The 23,143-nt window shown below is 49.5% G+C and overlaps 5 protein-coding genes across 5 annotated transcripts; 4 read left to right on the forward strand and 1 right to left on the reverse strand.

The window, feature by feature from the left end:
- Positions 1 to 1,322: 1,322 nt before the first annotated feature.
- Positions 1,323 to 7,115, reverse strand: EDB91DRAFT_1167726 (phospholipid-transporting ATPase 1). Its single transcript, XM_041320062.1, is given in 14 exon segments — positions 1,323 to 1,989; positions 2,129 to 2,430; positions 2,485 to 2,675; positions 2,726 to 3,008; positions 3,061 to 3,146; positions 3,199 to 3,245; positions 3,298 to 3,531; positions 3,587 to 3,903; positions 3,954 to 5,119; positions 5,166 to 5,869; positions 5,889 to 6,382; positions 6,438 to 6,478; positions 6,528 to 6,579; positions 6,633 to 7,115. The coding sequence occupies 14 exon segments, from the start codon at positions 6,988 to 6,990 to the stop codon at positions 1,648 to 1,650; spliced, it is 4,617 nt and encodes a 1,538-aa protein (XP_041170990.1). The 5' UTR covers positions 6,991 to 7,115; the 3' UTR covers positions 1,323 to 1,647.
- A 2,384-nt stretch (positions 7,116 to 9,499) lies between these two features.
- Positions 9,500 to 11,139, forward strand: EDB91DRAFT_1254668 (uncharacterized protein; the record flags this gene model as incomplete). Its single annotated transcript, XM_041323854.1, has 15 exons — positions 9,500 to 9,547; positions 9,602 to 9,629; positions 9,673 to 9,692; positions 9,751 to 9,783; positions 9,833 to 9,929; positions 9,986 to 10,008; positions 10,062 to 10,086; positions 10,144 to 10,176; positions 10,230 to 10,306; positions 10,363 to 10,423; positions 10,474 to 10,554; positions 10,617 to 10,727; positions 10,782 to 10,822; positions 10,882 to 10,907; positions 10,965 to 11,139. 15 exons carry the CDS (start codon positions 9,500 to 9,502, stop codon positions 11,137 to 11,139), a joined length of 879 nt encoding a protein of 292 aa, XP_041170991.1.
- Positions 11,140 to 11,344: 205 nt separating this feature from the next.
- Positions 11,345 to 13,460, forward strand: EDB91DRAFT_1167741 (uncharacterized protein). The gene is made up of 3 exons (XM_041320063.1): positions 11,345 to 11,745; positions 11,808 to 11,899; positions 11,953 to 13,460. Exons 1-3 carry the CDS (start codon positions 11,488 to 11,490, stop codon positions 13,328 to 13,330), a joined length of 1,728 nt encoding a protein of 575 aa, XP_041170992.1. The 5' UTR covers positions 11,345 to 11,487; the 3' UTR covers positions 13,331 to 13,460.
- Positions 13,461 to 16,463: 3,003 nt separating this feature from the next.
- On the forward strand, positions 16,464 to 19,686 carry EDB91DRAFT_1167747 (fungal-specific transcription factor domain-containing protein). Its single transcript, XM_041320064.1, has 9 exons — positions 16,464 to 16,529; positions 16,582 to 16,656; positions 16,715 to 16,732; positions 16,787 to 16,897; positions 16,953 to 17,597; positions 17,653 to 17,722; positions 17,773 to 18,772; positions 18,826 to 19,029; positions 19,084 to 19,686. The coding sequence occupies exons 2-9, from the start codon at positions 16,583 to 16,585 to the stop codon at positions 19,584 to 19,586; spliced, it is 2,625 nt and encodes an 874-aa protein (XP_041170993.1). The 5' UTR covers positions 16,464 to 16,529; position 16,582; the 3' UTR covers positions 19,587 to 19,686.
- Positions 19,687 to 22,517, forward strand: EDB91DRAFT_1167762 (aspartic peptidase domain-containing protein). Its single transcript, XM_041320065.1, has 9 exons — positions 19,687 to 20,164; positions 20,216 to 20,268; positions 20,323 to 20,360; positions 20,387 to 20,619; positions 20,671 to 21,127; positions 21,181 to 21,294; positions 21,354 to 21,622; positions 21,843 to 21,991; positions 22,043 to 22,517. The coding sequence occupies exons 1-9, from the start codon at positions 19,950 to 19,952 to the stop codon at positions 22,306 to 22,308; spliced, it is 1,794 nt and encodes a 597-aa protein (XP_041170994.1). The 5' UTR covers positions 19,687 to 19,949; the 3' UTR covers positions 22,309 to 22,517.
- Positions 22,518 to 23,143: the final 626 nt, after the last annotated feature.

Below are 23,143 nucleotides of genomic sequence, written 5' to 3' on the forward strand. Positions count from 1 at the left end.
CCTAGATCAATCATTAGGCGCTGGTGTCTTATCACTGCCGGTATCGATGATGTTACATATCGTGCCGTGTCTCGATCTGCGACTCATGCGTGTCACTGGAGTGTATTGATTTACCTACTTGCCCGCATGATAACGATCCGAACCTCCTGGGCAATCTTTTCATGATCCTCATCAATGTTGCCTGCGCTAGCCCTAGATTCTATGTGATAGTTTCCCCTTCCCCGCTTGTCTCGACGAGATGATATCAGCTAACGCACTCGATGCAATTGCGCATCGCAACTTGGTGGCTTACAGAACATGTCGTCATCGCTCTTGATGTTTATATGTATCGTCGTAAGCAGGATCTGGTTTCAAATTCTTCGCCTCATGTGATGTTTCATAGATGATACACCCTCCGTTATCTTGGGATTCTCCTGCCGTATCACTATGCATATGTTTGCGGTATGCCGCTATACGTTGTATTGGTTGATTGGTGCTTGCCAAGTGGTAGTGTCGGAACGGCTCGATCACAACCCATCACCCTGACCTAGCACAACACCTCCTTACAATCGTGTGCAGGCACATCGATGCTGAGCGCTGACCGGGACCATCGAGATATGGTGCATCAGCGGGCGAAAGTAGGAATCGTATTCTCTGCAATGCCATTAGCTAATTTATTATATCTAATGCTGTGATGACACGAATCATTGTGTAGGCAAGGTTATGTAAGTTCCGCACTTCTAGCTCTCCATTGCTGGCAATACTTACTATCATGCCGGGTGATCTGTGGCACTTCCAGCAAATCTTTTGTAGCTCCTCAACCACTTCATCTTTTCTTCTACAAATTTGCAGCATTGTGGATTCGTATCTCCTCTACACAGATCTGAGAAACTTCGGGGTCTAACCGTTAATCTGCGACATTTGATCACGTCGTGCGCAGTGGAATTTGTTACACATCTCTCCTGTCCGCTGTCACACTTCATACATGCAGCGCATTCTTCCTCTGTAGCATCTCAACGCAAGAGGATGCCTTCTATCGAAATTGTGTTCTGACATCCCAACAAGGTGAAATTTATTATGCTCCGGGTGTCACTTTACGAATATATCTGTAAGATCTTTGGGATCTGGATGATTTGTATTTGTGCAAGGTTGCAAATTACCACTATTTCGTCTCTCACAGCTGCGACACTCGAGAAAATTTTATTTCACTTTCGCAGTACATCATTTCTAAGTATCCTACATATACCTGATTGTTTTTGAAGGGAGTCGAGCAGCGTGTTGTAGTATTTTGAACATGTTGCATATTAGATGCCGGTTGCAGATTACCCGGAATGATAGTATATCTCCTAGGAACACGAAGTCGATGACCAGTGCTATCCCTGTGTTTCAAGTTATGGCTTGTAATAGATCAGAATTGTGCAAAAGTCTTCACCCTGGACAGCGAAAAAGCGCAGGATAATAGATAGGAATGGCCATCTCAGTACCGACTATGAGTCCATGTAAATGCAAAATGTTACCAAAAGAAGCTGGCAAAGATAATCCATGCGAAACGCAGAAGAGCGTTAAAGATGTAGACAGGTCAGAACGAAAGCAAAGGTGAGTACAACAGTTTCACAACGTCTCTCTTATGATACATCGACATCTGTGGCAGCCCAAAAGTCTAAGATGTCATAGTACCCGCGGCCCGTCCCATGAGATGTCTCCGTGGTCTTCTCGATCGGATTCTTTTGGTCGATACCGACCTTCTCCAGCATCGGGATCATGAAAGGGCTCTGGTTGAAGCTGAACGAGGGGTTCTTGGCCAGGCGCCGAGGGATGAGGATGTGTAGGTTTCTGCAGACCCGAAGGGGATTGGGACCAATCACGCGAGGGGGGGGATGGATGCCGCACCTGCAGCTCATATGACTCGGCCTTGGCGGAGGGGGAATAAGCATGGCGTGAGTAATCTAGTTTGGGAACGGGAGGCTCAGGGCTCAGGGAGTGTGAGTTCGGCGAATGCGAAAAGGGGTGCTTGGCTGTTTATGTCTCCCGATGGATATTGATATAGCGAGGGTGGTATAGGTGAGGGTGCGGGGATATCGGATGCTGAGTAGTAAGAAGGATTGGGCGAGAGTTTATCCTCTGCCTCGTGGGGGTTGGGTAACTCGACTTGGGGGACTAGCTCTGCGCTGTTATCATCAGGACTCTTGCCACTGGCGTCAGAACCTGCGAGTGATCTTGCAGCCGTCGGTTCATAAACTTGCTGTAGAGCTAATTCTGACGCTGAACGAGCATGAGGTTCGCGGAACATCGGTGCAGTCTCAAGGTCAACGACACGTTTGTTCTTCAACTCCTTGCGGTGTCGGATTCCCAGACGGTCTTTAAGATCGCCTCCGACCCACATCTCACGGACGATGTCTTTATCCAAGGGCATGTAGGTCGATTTGAAAAACTTGATGAGGAACCGGGGCGCTAAAAAAAACCGGCGGTTAGGATGAGTTTCCAACGAAGGCCATCTCAACTCACCCAGTGCCACCAAGACGGAGAAAACGACCGTCGCCCAGAACGTGACATTGCTGAAGAGGATCTCCACCTCGTCTATAAACCCATCCGTGGAAGAGAAGAAGGTGTTGACCGGAAGGACCGAGTAGATCACGATCCAAAGGATCATGACAAGGGACGACCCGATGACGACGATCCAAGTGATGTAGGTCCAGCTAAATGAATCACCGTTCAACGTTGTCGAGTAGCATGAGAAAGCACTCACTAGTGGGTGTTCATCCCGACGTAGGTGTTCGCTGCAAAAATGGCAGCGATCGCGACGGTCGTTCCAAAGTCCGCCAACGAATCGATTCCTTTGCCATTATATGATACGGCTAGTCCAAGCTGCCAGACCAAGTAGGGGATGAAGAAGACGACTGCTGATTGGTAAAGACCATCGAGCATGTAGAACCAGAACTTTGTCCGTGTGTACTCCAAGCCTCTAATACCGCGAACATAGAGCTGAGGGAAAGCAAGGGCAGCTTTTGCATTGATATCCTGATCGAATGCTAAAACGACGAGTTGAGAAGGACCCAGTAGTAACTGACGAAGAGTGCTCACATCCGAGAACGATGACAGGCAGTGAAGTAAAGATGAGGTTGTAAAACAAAATAAAGCTGTAGTCATATAGATAGGTTGCGTCGAAGCTTTCAAAGGTATCATCAGTTGAGTGATACAAACCAAGAGAACGACACTCACTAGCAGAACGGCATAAACCAAAACATGGCCAACGTCCAGATAACATTCTGGGTGAGTAAGTCAACAACAGCTATCATCAAACAACGTCGCACAACCCACCTTGTAGAAGAAATTACTGTGCATATCGGCAATACGCTGATACGACCACCTCCCGTGGACGAGCAGCAGCTTCGTCAAGAACCTGAACTGACCAAATGCATAATCCGCGGACATAGCAGCTTGTGAACCTTCATGTCCAAGCAGACCACAACCAACATTGGCTTCTTGAATCATGGCGACGTCGTTGGCACCATCTCCTATGGATAGCGTCATCGCCTTCCGACCCTCCTTGACCTTCACATTGAACTCGATGTCAGAGAGACCAATCAATCAGCCACGACATACTCACCAACTTTACGGTCAATGCTTTCTGTGCAGGTGAGACACGGCAGCATACAACCGTTTCGCACTGGGTACCAAGGTTAAGGAATAAAGGCTTGATAGCAGGCGTCAACGCATGATGTAGGGTATCACCGTCGATAACCACCGCAAAAGAAGCCTTAGTGCCAGGGACAAATCCGCGTTCCACTGTTTTCGAAGTAGGTGGGCCCAACATCGACGCCATCTTGTTAAGACCTGCCTCGATCTGAGCAAGAGTGCCTTCAGGAGTGTCAGCAGACAGGATCATGACTTCCATATCTTGCTTCAGGAGGTTGCAGCTGAAACCTGAGAACGATAAGATCCAGTAAATGTATCATATGAAAAGCAATACTCACCAATCTCAATCGCAGTTTGCAGTTTATCACCTGTGAGAATCCAGAGCTTGATTCCAGCGCGATGGAGCATTTCAATAGCTTCCGGAACCCCTTCCTGCAACTTGTCCTCTAGAGCCGTAGCGCCCAGAATCTGCAATGAGTGTTCCAACTCAGCCGCTGCACTTTCAATAGCCTCGTCGCGGTTGTCAATAGTCGACTGAGCAGCTTCGTACTTCCGCAGCCACTGCAAGAACTCCTCCTCCGCGAGTACTCTATAACCGATGCAGAGCGTGCGCAGACCACCGTTAGCGAAAAAATCCATGTCCTTGGTCGTCTTCTCCTTCAAAGCAGGGTCCACGTTCGCAGCAAGCCGCTCGTATATGACGCTGTCCGCCCCTTTGCAGTATAGGATGATGTGCCCGTCGGGTGCACGGACGATGACGCTCATCCGCTTACGCGTGCTTGTGAACTCGAGCGTCTTCATATGCGTAAACCGTTCGGGTTGGCCAAGCACTTCGATGTCAATCGTGTCCTTGTGCTTGCCCACAAAAGGGAAGCCCACATCCCGCGCAGCAGCAACCAGTGCAGCCTCATCAGGGGACTCAGCCTTGTATTCCAAATGGTAAGGCCGCTCCTGCGGCTCGGGCTTATCCGCCAACACCGAGTGACACACCGCCAAGGCACGGAAAAACGCGACGATGTGGGAATATTGTTCCGTCGAGCGGTCTGCGAGGTCGTCTGCGAGCTTGGGCGAGACGAGCGTGAGCTTGTTGACCTGCATATAGCGGTTCTTGAATAGCTTCGTCAGCTTGGCGACCATGGTGTCTTTGAGCGCTGTAAGCTTTTCTGCTAGTTCTTCCGGTTCTACTGCGTCGGCCCGACCTTCCCTCGTGGCAGCTCCGCGTTGTGCCTCTGTGACACCCTCACCATAAATGACGCCGTGCACCGAGCATTTTTGGAACTCCATCACGTTTTGTGTCAGCGTGCCGGTCTTGTCGGAGAATATGTACTCGATTTGTCCGAGGTCGTCAGAGATACCCCAGTTCTTTGGGACACAGGCGGTGTTGAAGGGTTTGTAGTACATGTCCAAGTCTTGAGCGATGAAATAGGCTTGGATGGTCTTGACGATTTCTATAGAGATGAATAGGGAGACTGGGACGATGTTCTGGAAGGCGATAAGACACGAGCTAGAAGAGAATCAGTAAGCGCTCAAGTGATGTTGCAATAACATACACAAAAGTAACGAGCGCGTTGAGCACGTTTGAACTGGAGGATTCGACGCCTTGTTCGTAGATATACGTACTCGTGGTTGTTAGCCCATCCATGACGCCGTTGATGATCGCTGATATAGAACAGATGGTGACCAAGAAAATGAAGTTGACTATGACGTTGAAGTTTGTCTCCTTCGCGATCTTCGATTGCTTGGACGGCGTCCGTCCACCGTTCAAGTAGATCTTGGTGTCGGGGCCGGTGAAGACGACCAGTCCGATAATCCATGCGGTGTTCCGCACGGTGCAGCCACGAAGGAGTAGCTCATTGATGCTGACAGCCTCTCTACGAGATTCGCCCGTGGCAGCGTCGGTGTATCGCAAAACCCCATTGTATATGTACAAGTTCTGGTGCGGAGGTTCTGAATCCAGGACGAACGAGGATTTTTCGATGTCTTCTTCCGAGCTGAGGGATGAGGTAGCATGTAGCGCCTTCCGTACCTTGAGGTTCGTTTCGCCGTCAAGGTTCTTGGTTTCGAGGTAGCACAGTCCGTCTGCATCAGACGTCGACAATACGACGACATCAGCAGGAACCTGTTCATCCTCTCGCAGCAGCACGATGTCTCCGACCTCTAGCTTCTTCCATAATGTCCTCTCCCAGCGTGCTGTCCCATTCGTGCGCCGGCTCCAATCTACCACGCCCAGAGATGACCGTGAAGGAATCGACTGCTGGTAGTTGGATAGAGACATACTGTGCTGACCCCAGCCTCCAAGCTCGTCTGCCTGGGAGCCCTGGAGGGTAGGTATGGGTTTCTAGATTAATGCTGCCCTCGATGTCCTCGAGCTCCCTGCCACCGGCACCTGTGGGAGGGTGTGATCCGCCTAAGGCTGTAATGCTGTCGTTCATGTCTGTGGTACTCATGCTGCCCCTGCCCTCGCTACCCTTGCTTAAGATGATCTGCTTTCCCTCACCAGCTTCCTTCTCCCGTAATTTCTGCACACCGCGAGTGATTTTTCCAGGAGCATTTATGTGTAGCAGGCGTTGATACCATGGTCGGGGATCAATGGCTTGGTTTATGTTACGCCACTCCCCTAGTCGTGTCACTGCAGACGTGTTCACTTCTTCATCTAGTTGAGCTCGTCTGTAATCTTCAACGCCGTCCTTGACTGCTGTGACGACTAAAATGAACAAGAGAGGGAGAGCGGCTGTCTGCGCGGATGCAGCACCGAATACGGGGAACACTGCGCGATTTTCATTAGCAGTTGACTATGTTGAGGTTAAGCGAAGATTACTCACGTTGGAAAACCACGAGCGCCAAAAAGTAGATATTGGCGATTCTAGGGGCCAGGGTCAAAGAGTTTACGTTTCATCAAGAGTTTCACGAACCGGTGAAATTGTTCAAAGAGGTTCTTCGGCAGGAAGGTCAAGAGTGTGTACCCTGTGAGTAACATTACACTCGAAGTGGGATTGAGAGCAGAATATGAAACGTACTACTTGTGCGAACTTTGTTCCGCGCGTACCGGGCAAGTGGTTCGCCATACTGATCGGCTTCCATAGCGGACAGTGGTTGGTTGACATAGACATTCCTGCGCGCACCCTGAATGCGAGATTGCGGGGCAGAGGGTGCCTCTGAGGGCCCCACCGATGGGACTGACTCGGTAGTCTTTGGTTTCTTCCGAAAAAACAGAGATCTCTTCTGGTTAACATTTCGCCTCTTTGCCGCTTTGATCTCCGAGCGTATAGACTCTGCGATAGTGGAAGCTGCTGTGCGCACGGTACGGAGACGTAGTTGTGGGTCTATGGTGTCATTCTCGTCAATGTCGGATGATGCTGGATTTCGCTTGAACATTGAAATTATGAATTAGTGACCACGGGTATCGTGGAAGGTTCTGAGACCGAGAACCAGCACGGCAGGATAGAAATCAAGGAAAGAACGAAGTGTGGAAAGACAGGTCACAGCTTGATGTAGTTACTTTTCGCAGCAGGCAGAGCTATGCAGTGCGGTACCCATTTTTGGCGTAGCTTTAGGACCCCGATCACCTTCAGACCTGCCGTTTTGCCGCCGTCTAGTATTATGTAAATAATCAATTTTGACCAAGTGTTGTGAGTCGTTGTCGAGGACGGTGACGAAGGGTACAGGTGGTCACCAACGTGGCTACTGATGCTTTTCTTACAGCCTGGTTGCTGTTATACCAGCGCCCACTGCTCTGAACTTACTGGACAGTCTTAGACTCCGAGAGTCGCGCCCTCCGTTTCAGATATCATTTGCCAGCGCATGTCACTCGAAATAGCATATATTCCGAGAACTTCGCAGACGCACTTGTCAACGCGCGCTCAGTCCTCGGTAGCTTGTTAGCATCCCGGGCCGCAACTCCAACTGGTTATTTCCAGCACAGGGAAGTTCGAGGTCAAGCTGGCACTCGCAGCACCCCGCACACCCCGCATACTGCGCACCGATGCAATTGTTTACCGATCAACGTTGCAACCTCGAGTTAACCTGGAGGCTGCGGCATGCTGATATGAAATTCAATACAGGTGATCTAAGCCTCTATATCAAAGCGATGCGCACCTTGCATTTGCACCGCCTCAGCATGGCCACTTAGTCAAATAACTAGGTGCCAAGGTGTGTTTTCAATCTACATTTACTGATGTTCCTTTCTGGTTTACTGCAATCTGCACACTGCGCGCGGTCAGCGGAACTCATGATAGAACCCTCGTTGCGTCATTGTCAATAATGCGGACTAAGAGCACTGGGCAGCAGGCTTCTTTTGTAGGTGCATACCGGCAACTTCAACCCTTCATCACAATCCTGCCATCTCTCCGTGAAATGTTCGGTGTTCTATGCGATGTTGTTCCATCATCATTCACAACATCCGTGGTCGTCAGGCTTCTTTACTCCCGTCCCTCTTAGTGTAAATCGTCATTGGACGGTAGGTCTCCCACTATTTCCCGTCTACGGTAGTTCATGCAAAAGTCAGGCTGCGATAGACATCAAAGAGAGGGCAGGACTACTTCTGCCAGGTAGACATATTCCTGCTGCCCGAAATATCGTTGTCGACATCTAGGAAGCACTGGCTTTTCACAAGGGACAAGCGGACAAGCATGGTAAGGATCTGGTTTCATAAGTACGGGGTCAGCGGCTAGATTGGAGGAATTAGCGCCTTGATATCCATGTTAGAGTCCTTTGCAGCAAAGGCCCACCACCAACGGGAGTGGCATCACAGCCCCCTTCATTGAACGCGGATTACAAGATCAATTGCTCACTGGGCCACTGAGAACATGGTGTGAAATGGTACATCATTTCAGAGGGTCCAAAAATGATAAGCAACCGGTGCGTATTCCTGAGTTTCCCTTGACCGCACATTCGCTGAACTCCCACAGGAGTATTTTGGCCGGATGCAATGGTGGATTGGTACACATTTGTTGGTTGGAGAACGAGAATGTCGCGCTCAAGCTCAGAAGTATAATCCAAGCCGAACTTCAAATTTAGGGTTCATCCACTTGACGACTTCTTCCCATTTGTTCACTCACAAACATTAACATCCCAACTAACAAGTTAGATTTCCACGTCGATTTTCCACTCTTATCAGGTAATTATGCAAAACTTGCATCGATACCAGCAGTTGTATGTAATGCCGCCGTTCAATGTGCCTTCAAATACCACTCCGCTGGGCCACCAGTACAACGACCATCGATTACTCGAAGTTCGAACTCATTGTCACCAAGCCAGGTGATTCTTGTCATCCGGCCAGTCGGACCTGACTTTGCTTGGCGGCCGCTGTGGTCAGTCTCATGATCGATATGGTATCAGATGTCGACGGCACCAGATGGATACTCAACAGATTATCTTGACCGTTGCAGAGTCCTACAGCTGCAATATGTGGCAGAGCCGAGTACTGGTAATTTGCTGGAATGTGAGCCAATCAAAACTGATACTATCTTGGTGTCAGGCCTGGCCCCAAGTACCTTGGGAAAACAGTTCCAGGTAAGATCATATCTATAAAGACATTCGAATCCGATGATGAAGTCTGATGAAGTACCGAATATGAAGATATCAAGGCTATGGGTTGCTGAGTGCACAGCACCAGTGAAGTAAGTACTGAGTATCAATGGCCATGGTGTTCACGGTCATGTGCGATCGCCATATCTTAAGGCGCGTCGGACGAGATTCTGTTTTTGTCCCCTTCCTGTACTAAAGGCGCTGCGCTAAAAATTGTCATGAGTATCCAGAACGGGTGGGAAGCTCCGTCGTGTGTGTCGATAATGTACTTAAGGAAAGATCGCAGCGGTATTGGTGCGCTCACGACTTGCAGGCAAGTCCAATATCGGAGGGCATACCGCGTTGATCATTGCTTGAGATGTCTTCTCTGTCAATCTCAGAGGTTGCAGATTTACAGATATCCAAGGTATGCGAAGATCGTAGCTTGATAATCTCGAGGCTAACCTGATGTTCGATACAGTACGCCAACCGTGAAGTGCTCGTGGATCGTCAGTAAAGTAGACAGCGGCACTAACTGCGTTGCGTCCTCAGTCGGTGGTCTTGCAATTCTCGTGAGTATCGAGCACATTCGTTGTGTTTCTATCTCGATGTTTCTTTTCGGCACGTCAGATATACGATTACTGCATCACGTTTCAGGATGAGGTTCACCACATGATCTGTCGATGACTATAGGCTTAATTACTCTCCACAGGTACAGTGGACCTGGTCCAGGCCATGGGGTTTCACTCGTGTCATCTTCACTATATCCCGATATTTGCCTTTCGTAGGCGCTGGAATGACGGCATATGGTGAGTCACTTGCTCTTGATTATCCTTATCTTGCATCTTGCTGATGGTTATCTTAGCTGCACTGCGTGTCAGCGGTCCGGTAAGTTTGCAGAAGAAATGGCTTCTATGATAAGCTGACAGCATGGCGCAAAGTGCGACCCTTCTGTGGAAGAAAACAGTGAGTCATTCACCACTGGTTAATTTCCACTCTGCTGCCTAACAACGCAATCGTCAGTTATCCATATTCTAACTATCGTTGCTGCAGAAGGTGCGAAATTGTCGTTCATGCCAAGAGCACGGTGGATCATGCTTCCTTGACAGGATTGCTGGTTATTCGGACTTGGGCATTCTGGCAAAACAGTAGAAGAGTGCTGATTGGATTATTGACATATAGCGTCGTGCGTGGAAGTTCTGTAAGGCCGGAGTAAGGCCGTAGACTTTGACTTTACAATAGGTGACAATAATCGCCGCCATTGCCGTGAACGTCGTTCCAAATCATCAGTTGATTCCAGGAGGTGAGCTCGTTGGTGTTTACGAACACGAATCGTTTTAACATCGCTATCAGGAAATTCGTCACCAGGATGCAACTTTGAATCATCAAGAAATGCTGCAGTAGTGTACTCTATCTTGGCAATGTTCGAAATTGGTCAGTGACTATGCGTGGCGTACTTGTTGTCGGCAGCCTGACCCGCAACCAAAACCTGGCAGTGATCTTGATCCTTAATGCATATAAGAGGTTCCACGACTACCGGGATGAGCAGAGCTCAATTGTAACCACCTTATATGGCGATGGTATGCTTTACATATCGTGCATCATCGGTGCGTGGAAATAATTGTTTCTAAAGTTATTGTTGTGTAATTCGTTTCGCAAAGCTATCACGGTCACCAATGTTATTGTTGACGCAGCATTTCCGGTGCGTGCGCATGTGTGCCAAATTCCAATGACTTGATATCTTTTGTTCCTTGGTCGCAGATCGGCTATAGTAACATGTTTGATACGTATGTCGTTAACTGACAGGCTGTACTATGGTTATTGACCAATTGATACACCTTTAGGCTACAACTTGTCCTTCACAGCGTCCTAGCCTCACGGATTCTATTCCGTCTTCAAAGTAGTAACAATCGTGCCTACGAGCCGTCCATGTCATTGTCGGTGTTAGAAGGTATCAACTATGCACAACCTTCGCAAATGCAGACGAGCGGGACACAAAGTGAAACTAGTGAAGTCTGATCGGAAGCGCCGGACTGATGTAGTAGTTTGTCGTTGGACTTTGGACACGCTTTTGTTAGCAGCTAGTTTACTTTTTGAAGCCTTCGTCGTAACGAGTGCGAACCACAGACTCTGTTGATAAGTTCATGCGTTGTCGACACGGAAGCAATCTGCCGGAATAGACCGAAACAATAACCGTTGGTTGATGCATTACGGTACGCTCTCATGACATCAACCTTCTCTTTTGTCTTTGATGACAGCTGAAACAAAGGAGTGAGGCACCGCATCTTCTGTTCGCGGATTTGCGAGCATGCTTAAGTATGATATGGACGGTCAAGTGTGCGGCCGCAATCCAGCTCGCAATCCACGATGAACCGCCAGATTCACCACCCATGTCATATCAACGTCTTGCCAGTTGAAATACTATCATACATATTCACGCTTGCCACACATAGCACCTCATCCACCATCCCTGAATTCAAACAAAGATATGAAATCCCGGTCAGTCCTGAAAGTGTCACAATGCCAACCGTACTGGCGTCTGTACACCGGCACTGGAGACACATTGCACTATCCACCTCGACATTGTGGTCAAGCCTCGTAATGAGTCTTGAGCAGGTCGTCCGCGTCAAAGCTGGACCAGACGCGGACTGACGAACGGGCACAAACTACTTTCCTTGACTGTGCAGCGCTTGGCTGCCCATATTGCGCGGTCACGAAACTCTCCGGTGGACATTCTTATCGATACTCGAGATCCAGAATGGAACTTTGAAGATGACGGGTAAGTTGCGCTTTGTTTGTAGGTCATACTTGTCCCAACATTTCTGCTTTCAGGGAAGAATGCTCAACTCAGAATCCGACGTCATTCCCATACACCACCTTTATTCCCCAAATCCTCGACCTCCTGTTCCCGCAGATGTACAGGTGGCGTTCGCTGACGATCCTCAGCGATACTTGGGCACCGCTTCGTGTTGCCCTTGAACGTCTCAGTGTGCCCACTCTGACAATGGGCTCAGGCGCTCCGCGCCTTGAGACTTTGATGCTCATGCGATGCAATGAGTTCTTAGGTTACTTGGACACTTTCTCTCCACGCACCCATCTGGCATTTGATGGGATACCATTCGCCGCTTTGATGGGCGCGCCCCATCATGATCTCGCTACGCAATCTCACCCCCTCCCAAAACTGCGAAACATAACTCTCGTCGGTGTTCACTTGAACTGGACACATTTTTCTTGTTATACTCTGGGTGCAGCCCTCAATCCGTCACTCTCACGGGTTTTTAACGGTATCCAGTCATTGGAGCTTTCGCAGCACTGCCGTGAAGTCAGACCAACGTTTGAAGAGTTTTCAGGAATCCTTAAAGCTTGTCCCCACCTGCGCAAACTCGTGATTAGGGTCTCTGGGCCGAGGTTCGATGAAGGAGTCCAGTGCAGCGATCATCCGGTATCGCTTCCCCAGCTCGAGGAACTTCACTTAGGATATACTAGTGTTGAAGATGCTGCCATGCTGCTCAGTCATATTCATGCTCCTAACCTTGTCGCGCTTTCCATCGAAGATGCCAATCACATCGCCAGTGCTGATGACGAGGACTCTGACCCTCTCCTAACGTACTGCGCCACCGGCTTACTTGATTTATGTGACATCTCCACGGAATTCGGTTTGAACCATGGACCTCACAGCAACTCAGCTGCATCTAAAGACTCCGTCGTCAGCACGGTCAAGCCGCCATTTCCACAGCTGGAGCGACTGTCGCTCAACAGTGTCACCGCGTGCATGATTCCATTCAGTCTCTTCATGGCTGCCGTTCCAAAACTTCGTCATCTGTCGATATGTCGTACACCAAATGCGCTCGCAGTTCTGTTACCCATCCAGACGCCTTTCACGGAGGCATGTACTCGCACCTCGCCCTGCAGTGCCCTCGAGTCCATCGAAGTCTTCTGCGCCGAAGAACAAACAAAACACGTGCTCGATTTCGTGCTGAGGGAACGCGAGCTGTGTGGTGCGCCACGCGTGCGTAATGTTGAGATACATTTTGAGGTATGCTCTGCGGACGTGGGGGAAGATATCGGAGAGTATCAGATGGTTGAAGACGACACGGTTGGAAACCAGACTAGATACCGGGAATGGGCGTCAGACGAGGACGATCCGTTTGCGCCCGGTGGTGTCTTCAATGATCCTGATTTCGACGAAGCATATTATTATCTATCATAGGCATTTACGGCCCTTGGATATACATATAGTACTTGCGCATGTAATGCGTCGTTGCAAGAAGCTCAAATTAGCATTACCACTGCGATGATTGGTTTGGCGTTGAAAATCCATTCACGCATTACAACACATGTACAGCCCTCAAGGCCTCATGTCCCCCACCCACGAAGGACTTCTCGTACGCAGGCTGTGATGAATTACTGTTTTCAGGTAACTTTAAACTTCAATTCCGGGATTGCACGTTTGCTTTCAATTTGTCAAATACGAGGTCTCAAGTACTTACCTACATAACCCTGGTCCGCGGGTCAGTGGTGATTAGGGTGATTAGGATGTGAGTTTACACAATCGTGGTTGGTCTAGGTCTGCCAACCACCAGCTTCTTGACTACGCAACGAGCATGACGTCACTTTTTATGAGTAAGTTTATCATATGTTGTCATGTCACGGAATTTTCAGTAATACTAAAGTACTAAATAGCGATACAACCAGACGGCCGCAGCGAGAAATTGAAATACACTGACAGCCTGTGGTATGGAGCAATCTTGCAGGTCGGTGGGTGCCTGTAGGTGACGGGCCAGCGACAGTAGCGCCGTCAGGCATTAAGACTCGTGACCATTCTGCCTACGCGCGCTTATGAGATGTTGTAGCAGAGAATGAAAAGGGGAGAAGCAAGTTACCTGATTAAAGTATTCACGAATTAGCAATCACCTGTCAGTCAACCAAGAAGGCACTGCAGCACGTATGCTCCGATGTTGGTCCGACTCGGATACCTTTACCGATGTCATATTCTTCTTCTTATGCAGGGTCCCAGGCCTAGCCTCGGGCAGGTCATTTGTACTTACAAATCGATGAATAGCAAAGTCTGAATCCTGAGAGTACTGTATGATAAAATAAGATTTGAGAGGATATCGATCTGAGATCACCAATAAATAGCAGGGCGGCCTATGGAAATTAACTGCAGAAGCGAAAGTCGTGGAACGCATCGTCATCATGGCTCTGGCAGTGATAATTTGTAGTCGTCCAGCACGTCAATATTCAGTGCGCGAGTATAGCCGTGACCATACAGAAGGAACGACTGTCTTCATTCTATTGGGTCTGCTGACGGCCCACAGGAGACTAGTTGTGACGCGTGAGAAGCTGTATATGTATCATTTTTGTGAATTGAGTATTGAACTGCGGATGTGTGGGATTTCATTAATCAGTGAATGCACACTGCTGGCATACTTGCAGTGAGTTGACGTCATCCACCAGCGCGTCACGACATATATACGGGGACGACTCGTTAACTTTTTTTTGAAGTGAAAAGCCGGCCAGATTTCCGATGACTTAGGACGTCATGACAAAACGAATGTCGAAGAATTGCGTGATCTGTGGACCAGAGGTAAGTATTTGGACAAAAAGTCCGTGAATCATCGTCCGTAACATCTCCGAATGGTGCGAAATTTGTGCTCCAACAAGCAGTTGAAATAACTTGAATATGATTGTTCTCTATAAGCGTATGTATCGCTTCTCAACACAACACTTTGCGTGCCTTGGGGCGAAATCAAAGGGATAAAGAAGTCCGCGATGTGTTTCCCGCTCAAGATATAGGCCTGAATAAGCGACCCGCAAAACCAGATGAGGACTCCGCGTTCATACTGATAGGCTAGTTGGCGAGACACGATGTCATCCACCGTTAAGAAGGTTGAGAAAACACAGGTGAGCAGAGCACGATAGTTACCAGGCAGCAGTAGGTGCGTACGCTGTATGAATCCAAGGGTGTTACGAAGGGACTACGTGCATGTCTTCAAGAAGGGGTTGCAGATCTTGGAATTGAAAACGCAGGAAGGTAACGGACGACAACGAATGGGTGTGTTCTACCGATGGGTTGGTAAAGTTGAATATTGTGACGGTGCAGATTTATTCTGCAGGTGCTGGCCTGTCGATAGGAATCCTCAAGATTCGTCAAGGCTATGCTTGGTTGAGGGAAATCGGGCCATTCATCGCCTTGACGTGTCCATCACTTCCATAACCCCTTTGCTGTTACATCCTGTGCTGCTTTTAACAGTATGAAGGCTCGTGGCGTCTACCATGTGACGTTGCAACGCCTTGCCTGTCTCCGTCGATTCAGAAGTCGCAATACACTGAAGTGCGTGATTCGGTCCATCATCCTGGAATATGCTGATCCTCGCGTTTTCTTCTTGATTTTTCTCTCTTTGGTTTCTGCATGAGCTCACGAGGGACCGGTCTATTTTTGAGACACCACGCTGTCCAAGCGGGTTTACCTTCAACCCGGTGTGGTTAGCGTTATTTGGTTGCAACCATTCGCCCCAGGTTTACGTTAAGCGACACGTTAAGGGCTGTCGGATGTGTTAATAATCAGGTTCATGAAGGTAATTATTGGGCGCCTTCCTTGGGGCGGGTCAAGTTTAACGCTGTATCAACCAATCAACGCTGACGGTTATGGCCACCGACGTAACATTATGGAAGAGCCTTGTAATCTCTTGCGATATGCAGGCTCGACTTGAGTTGTGCTGTGTGCCAGAAGCTATGAGTATCTCGAACACCCTGATGCGAAAGTTCAAATTGGGCAACATTATAGCTTCCATTGCCTCGGTTTTACCTCTTGCACCTAATCCCTGGGTGATTTCAGGCGATCACGTTAAAGGGGATACCTGGGAACACAACGGTAGGGATGTCACGGCATCTTGACAGAACCTATTTGGACTTTGGGCAGAACACATGTCCGCGGAGTTATCCAGTAGCGCTGAGTTGCCCCCATGTACCGAGGAATTAGGTGCCTTAGGCTCGCCATTTGTTCCTCTAACGTTGACAGCAATGTGGCCTGTTTTTGTGTCGTGGTCAGCACGAGGGGACAATAACAGATGTCGATAATTGAATCTTCAATGGACCTCAGTAGGAGGAATGACGTCGATCTTCTTCACTTCATGATGCGATCTATAGAAGTATCGAGGCCCTGGTCACAACTTGCTCGGCCCGGATGAGCAACAAATGTACCAAAGTCATTGGGCGACTACCCAAGTACTCAGGAACAACCTGAGAGAAGCTGAGAGAGTGAACCCATGATTTCCCGATATGGTAGGTAATTTTAACAGCCGGGAAGTCCCGGTACGGGCCGTGGTGCACCGTCCATGGGAGGATTATTGGGGCTCCACCCTTCTTGTCAGACAAAGTCCGTTGACTTGCTTTGATACTTATTCCAGGTAATCTAGTCACCGACTTCCACTTTTTCAGGTCTCATATTTAAAAAAACAGCATGTCTCCAGCTCAAGAGGAGCAAGAAAAGCCTTCAACATCCATCCTGAAGGAGAGACGATTTAAACTGAGTAGGTCAGTCGTGCTCTCCGTTTCCCAGCGCGTCGATTTGCTCACTTTCGAACTATCTCAGAGCGTGTGATCGCTGTCGGTGAGCGCTTACTGTACTTTTATCTGTGATCAGCCATCGCTCACGATAATACAGTCGAAGGAGAATAAAATGCGACGAGGGCCATCCGTGTCAGGCTTGTCTCACCGCCAATTCACCATGTACGTTTGAAGAACCAGGAAAGCGGACACATCCTCATAAGTCAAAGTTCGTGGAGCGTGCAATTACCCTGGATACACAGAGACTCATTATTGGTTTGCAGAAGAACTGCGACGCTAGAAGATAGGATGCATCAACTGGAGACTCTCATTCAGGCAATTCCTCCTGCAGTTTTCGCTGCAGGGGGTGCGGGTGCATCCGCGCTCACTCCACAGATGCTATCTTCAGACAACATCGCCAGCCCTTTGGCGTCCTTCGCCTCAGCAAACCACAGCTTTCCCTCGGGCGTTCCACCACCATCTTTGCACGTTTTCCCACTTACAAATCCATCTACCCACTTCAGAGCATCTCCGCCAATGAACTCTCCTCGAACTCAAAGTCCAAATACTGCATTTTCCTCGATGCTTGGGCAGTCTTCTCATACCCCAAATGCATCGAACTCCGAACAACATGAAGAGACGTCACGCATGTCTATATCTGCTTCCTATCTGTACTTCGACGATGAAGGCTACACCCGATGGCAAGGAGAGACCTCTGGTCTTCCTCTCTTAGACCTTCTGGTTGAAAATCACACTCCAGTCAAGTCTGAAATGGAGAAAAATTCACCAGATCCGACATGGACAAACTCATCTTCTCATACCGCTAACACCGATTGGTTTCCAAATAGGACGCCCAGGCGCACTGACGTCAATCCTGAAACACTATGGCGCCTTATCACTTCGTATATAGTCCCAGAGCTCATGGACAGGTAGATTTTCTATCTTTTCCTTCTAGTCTTGCTTGTGCTGATCTTGTATCTTCAGCCTAGTCCAATGCTATTTGTGTACTTCTTACTACCTGCTGCCATTCCTACATGTTCCGACATTTTTGGCGGTGCGTGTCGTTCACATGGTGTGCTTCTTGTGCTCACACAATTAATTCAGGACTATGGAAATCCCAGAAAGTGGGGCGAGCCCGGCTTTGCGGCCTTTATTGTAGCTATATGCTGCCTCGCGTCCCGTCATATCGACGACCCCAGAGTACGGTCTGATCCTAGTGATGGCATCTCTGCCGGCACGCAATGGTTCGAACTATTTGGACGACTACGTACTCTTCCAATCGCGGACCATCCTACATTATACACTATCCAGGCAGATCTAATCGCCGCGGTCTATGCAGTTGGACTGGGAAAACTCTCCAAAGCAGCTGCGCTCTTATCAGAGGCTATCACCGTATCGATAGATGTTGGTCTGCATCGATCGGCCGATACCTATGACCTCTTTAATCCCATCGAGGATGAAGTCCGCAAGCGCACGTTCTGGTGTGTATACCTCTGGGATAAACAACTATCTGCGCACTTTGGACGTCCCCCGATGATTCGCCTTCGAGACACTGATATTGGAGAGCCTACCGTTGTAGATGACGAGTTCATCACCCATGATGGGATGCTCTCGCAGCCCGCAGGAACGGAGAGCCGGATGAGTGCATTTATCGCCTCCGTGAGGATCATGGTTGTAATGGAGTCTGTGCTGGACATACCACCTCCGCGCGACCGGACAGGTGACTCTTCTCCATTCTTGCTACGCGCCGCGGGTGTGCTGTCTGGTCATGTGCGTCCCAAGGACCTGCGTGAAGAGGAGGCATTGCTGGACGAAATCCGCCGATCAATACCTCCGTATTGGGCGCATACATCGGAAACACTCGCGAGTGATGATGTGATCAGGGTCACCCAGGCTGTGCGTTTGCACTGCGCCGAGCAGTTTGTCAGGATGCTGATCCATCGTCATCGCTTCTCGAACTTTGTGGCGGAGAGGGCGTACAGTGCCTCGATGGAGGAGGATGCGGGGGATGTGGAGAAGGAAGAGATGAGCGCGGCGCAGTCGTGTGCGCTGCAGATTATCTCGTCGCACATGCAGGTAGCGGGGAAGGGGCTGATGACGTATTGTAAGTGCCTCATTATGGATTCTGTCATTCACTGGGTTAATTATTCGTATAAGATGGTGTGCATGTGATTCACCAGCTGACGCAAGCCGGAAGAACGCTTCTTGCCATATTGATCAACTGCAAGAGCGAGAAACTCCAACGCTTGATTCAGCCTGCAATTGAAGCACTTCGATCGTGCGTTGGTCTGCTGAGGCGGTTCAGTGGGCGATACGTGTGTGGGCAGAGGTCAGGAGACCTGATGGAGGAATTTTGTCGCCGTGAGTGCCTTGTTCCTGATGCAGTGAACCCTTGGCTGATGTACGTGAACCAAGTGACACAAATCCCTCTGGAGCCTTCACGCCCAGAAGGTCAAGAACAGTCAAGTTCGCGTCCCCCCTGGATAAGACCCATCCGCAAGAAGACGCCCAGCGTCGCCGCTAAGGGTGCAGGCAGCGATGGTAGTTCGCAACACAGCAGTCCCGAGGCTTTCTCGCCCTCCGAATTCTTCGTCGACCCCACTCTTGGAGCCACGAGTCCGAAAACGGCACCGCAGAGTGCCTTTTCGCCTACACCTGTGCCCTCGTCATCACAATATCTACGGCGGTTGTCGCTGTCGGCACCGAGTTTTATGGATCCTTCGAGTGGCATGGACATGGATGCGTCTGCGGGGATGTATCTGTCGTCACCGGCAGATGTTATGAATATGTTTGGGGATGGGTCGGTGGACGTTGCGGCGCTGTTCTCGGGCGCGTCTGATTTCAATATGGGACAACATCTCGCTGAGCCGCATGAACCATTGTACGGGCACATGAATAATTTAATTGCGACCCCTTGAGGTGGTCGCATATTTTACCTTGTATTGCGTAGCAGATATGCTGTATGATTTATTGCGGGCAATTCTATTGCTAGGTCTGTCTTCCAATCAAAATTTTGCTGTATGACTCTAGGCTTTTGCGGGATCTGGATATGGGGTTGCCTGCTTGATGGTTTGGGAAAGTCGGATTCCAGGCAAGTATTTATTGGACTAGGCCCAGAATTCCAAGAGACGCAACTGGCACGTGCTGGTGAAAGAAATGACGCGACTCGAAACAACTGCACTCACCAAACACTCGAGCTCACTCTCAACTAATTCCTTCGTTCTTTGGCTGAAATCCGCTGTGGCCAACTCGACTCGCGACTTTGCGATCCGTACCCGGGAATGCACAAACGTGTATGGACCAATATTGTCACAGCGTTCAATCTCTTGTACTCCGCCACCGCCGAACTCGCCTCGAGGAATTCGAGTTATTCTCCGAATGGTGTGAAGCGAATGCAGGACGGTCTGCACTTGCCCTTGAGCCGGAGGCTTATTCCTCAACGACTCGCGCTCGGTGCGGGCGCCGGCGTAGCAGGACTTGGAGACTTTTTCGATGTGTGAGTCTGTATAGTAGGCGAAACTCTTCTTCCAGACCAACGCTCGACCAGAACGTATAGTGTCCTGATAGACATTGGCGGGACACCCTTGCCTGTCGTGCTAGGTGAGCTTTCAAAATTACAGTAGAAACACTGTATGTGACTGAGGAGCCCACAAGACACGGGTTCCTCGGACCTCTGGGTACTGTCCGCCCTAGTGCCAGGGAACTATGCTCCTCTGAGAATACCACCCTTTATCCACCGAACACGTTCCATGATATGGGCCTCGATGCCACCCTAGTGTACGGCGACTCCCAGACTGGCACACATGCGAGAGGGATCATCGGATATGATGCGGTGTCGCTCGCGGGCTTGACTTTGCAAGACCAATATTTCGCGGCGATCAATGATACAAATACGTCTGTAGTTCAGACTGGGTGTTCCGGGATCTTCGGACTGGGGTTTCCTCTCAACAGGTGAGTGGCTGCCCTGAGACAAGACACGGGCTGTGCTGATGGCATGCGGAGTGTTATCTGGACCGACGTGTTCGTGAACCAACATCAGGTTTCGAGAGAACGAAGTCTTCATCGTGAGGTAGTTTCGCCTATCACTGTCATGTCGAGAAATTACGCAAGTCGTTGGTTTAACAAATCCATCCTCGGAATTTCCTCGTCTCGACACACCAAACCACCCTCTAACCAACCTCTTCTGCCTCAACGGAAACGTCAGACGACGGGAGCGTCCATAATTTCTTCTTTCGGAGTATCCGGGCCATTCATCCCTCGCCTTGTTTCACTCGGAGTGCTTGTCTCGCCCATGTTCGCGATTACGTTGCAGCGAGAGACAATCGAAATCGGAGGGAACGAAGGCATGTTCTCCATAGGTGGACTACCACCTGGGGTCCAAAATGAGAGCCTGACATGGATTCCTGTGCGCAAATATACACTTCAGCAAGGTGGCCTGACCCAGGATGCTCCTCATGAGGTACGTTCTACCTGGGTGTGTTGCACATGCAGCCGTTAATCCATCCGCCCAAGGCATATCCCATCGCCTGGGAGATCCCAGTGGATGATGTTTTTCTTGACGGCGTGAAACTTCCACGATCACAGCTGTCTTCTCCTAATATCTCACTCTCAGCGCTAGTTGACACAGTTCGTCATCCATATTCCAAGACTCGTACCTGATTTCTGTCTCTAACACCTCTTTGTAGGGCAACTCTCTGATTCGCGGTCCACCTGACGTCATTTCGTACATCCAGAATATGCTAGGGGGACCTCACTTCGCTTGTTCATTTCCTCATACATTGGCGTTCCAGATTGGCGGACGCCTGTTCCCTGTCGACCCAAGAGACTTCGTCAACCAGGTGCGCTCAGGAAACGTACAGGTGTGCGCGGCAAATCTTGCACAGACTGACGTGCCAGTTCTTGGTGGGGGTGGATATCTCTACAGCTGGAGTCTAGGGGATCCATTTCTGAAAGGGTAAGTGATAGTCATATATATCTTTGTCTGCGGAGACCCGTGGGGATAGAGCGGACGGAGTCCCTCGCGTAGTTCAAGCGAGTTGTGGAGCTCCGCGTCACCGTAACATCCCGCCAGGAATACGGGACAAGGGCTCCCAGAAGCCGTAGACGTAAACCTAGACACTCGTCTTTTAATTTCCTCTTGTACTTTCTTCCCGCGGACGGCTCATCTCTTCTAGTGTGCTCGCAGCGTTCTATTACGGCTCCTTCGCGGGACCTTCGCAGGACCCTCCACGCATTGGACTCCTATCTACCGTTCCTTCTGATGCTGGTCAACAGTTAGAAGACGCCGTCTCAGCTGCAGCTGTGGAACAGTACGATCTCCCTGGTAAGTGCTCGCTGCTTTCCATTGGTAGGTGATCTTATTATTTTATTGCAGGGACGAAGGTTTTGCCGCCATCCTCTCTTTCTCCTCCACTAAGCACCGGCATCGGGGGGATCCCTCTGGCATCTCTCCCACTTGGCACCGGCATCGGGGAGATCCCTCTGGAATCTCTCCCCGGTTCTGCGCATGGCTTAGGCGGGAACAACCAAGCTGGGCAGGCCAGCGGTGCAAGAGAGGGCATGCAGGTGAGCTTCGCCGCTGTTCTGTGCACTACATTTGTCACTCTAGCGATGTGGACATTTTGGAGAACATTCGCATGAGCGCCGTATCTGATGTGTATGAGTATATTGCGTTTCCGAGTCTTGGGCATTTGTATCATGTACCTTGCATTTTCGATATCTTGTAGCACCTACCCACATACGATTCTCTGTTTTTCATGTCTGGCGCTGGGTCCCCTGTCTTAAAAATTTCGATCATCGATCCCTGGTGTTGGTAGGGAGTTGATGAGTATGCAACGTGAGAAACATACTTGAGGGCAAGAAACGCAGAAGCACACGCACACTGCGAGGATACGCATCAGCAAGAGAATCCTAAAATAGCAATACTTATATGAAATTATCGTTGATCAAGAAATTACGTGACATCTTGGGACCCAACTAGCTCCAGAGGGCATTGTGCGATCAGCGGCATCTGACTCGTTTCCGCGAGTGGTGGAGGGTAGACATCGCGGCGTCAATAGCAGTGTCCGGTCAGGTTTTCTTGACATCTGTTACAGGAGGTATTGACATACATGACAAATTGACAATGATATACATGCGCCCGTGCATTCACTTTCACATCCGAATCATGTGTGGCTATTTCGTGATTCGTGAATCAGAGGTCGAACATCTGCTAAGTGTGGAAGTTCTGGAGAACGCGGAGTGCTGCTGAATCCCGATGAGGATCGTCAATCGACAGGAACGCTGTCAAAGTACTGGTGAGTAAGGATAAAGAGTCTTGTGGACGACTTCATGACGGCTCCTAGAATAACAGTGTGGTGTCGGTTAGGTACTTCCCAACACAAAGATGTGTATAAAGTCCGGCGAAGCACCAACACGTCTGAGTCGGGTTTTCAGAAAGATAGTCATATAATACACGATTCTTATCTATCCAAAA

This window comes from Suillus paluster, assembly GCF_016628075.1.
Source record: "Suillus paluster strain FC165 chromosome Unknown EDB91scaffold_114, whole genome shotgun sequence".
In the NCBI taxonomy this organism is placed as follows: Eukaryota; Fungi; Basidiomycota; class Agaricomycetes; order Boletales; family Suillaceae; genus Suillus; species Suillus paluster.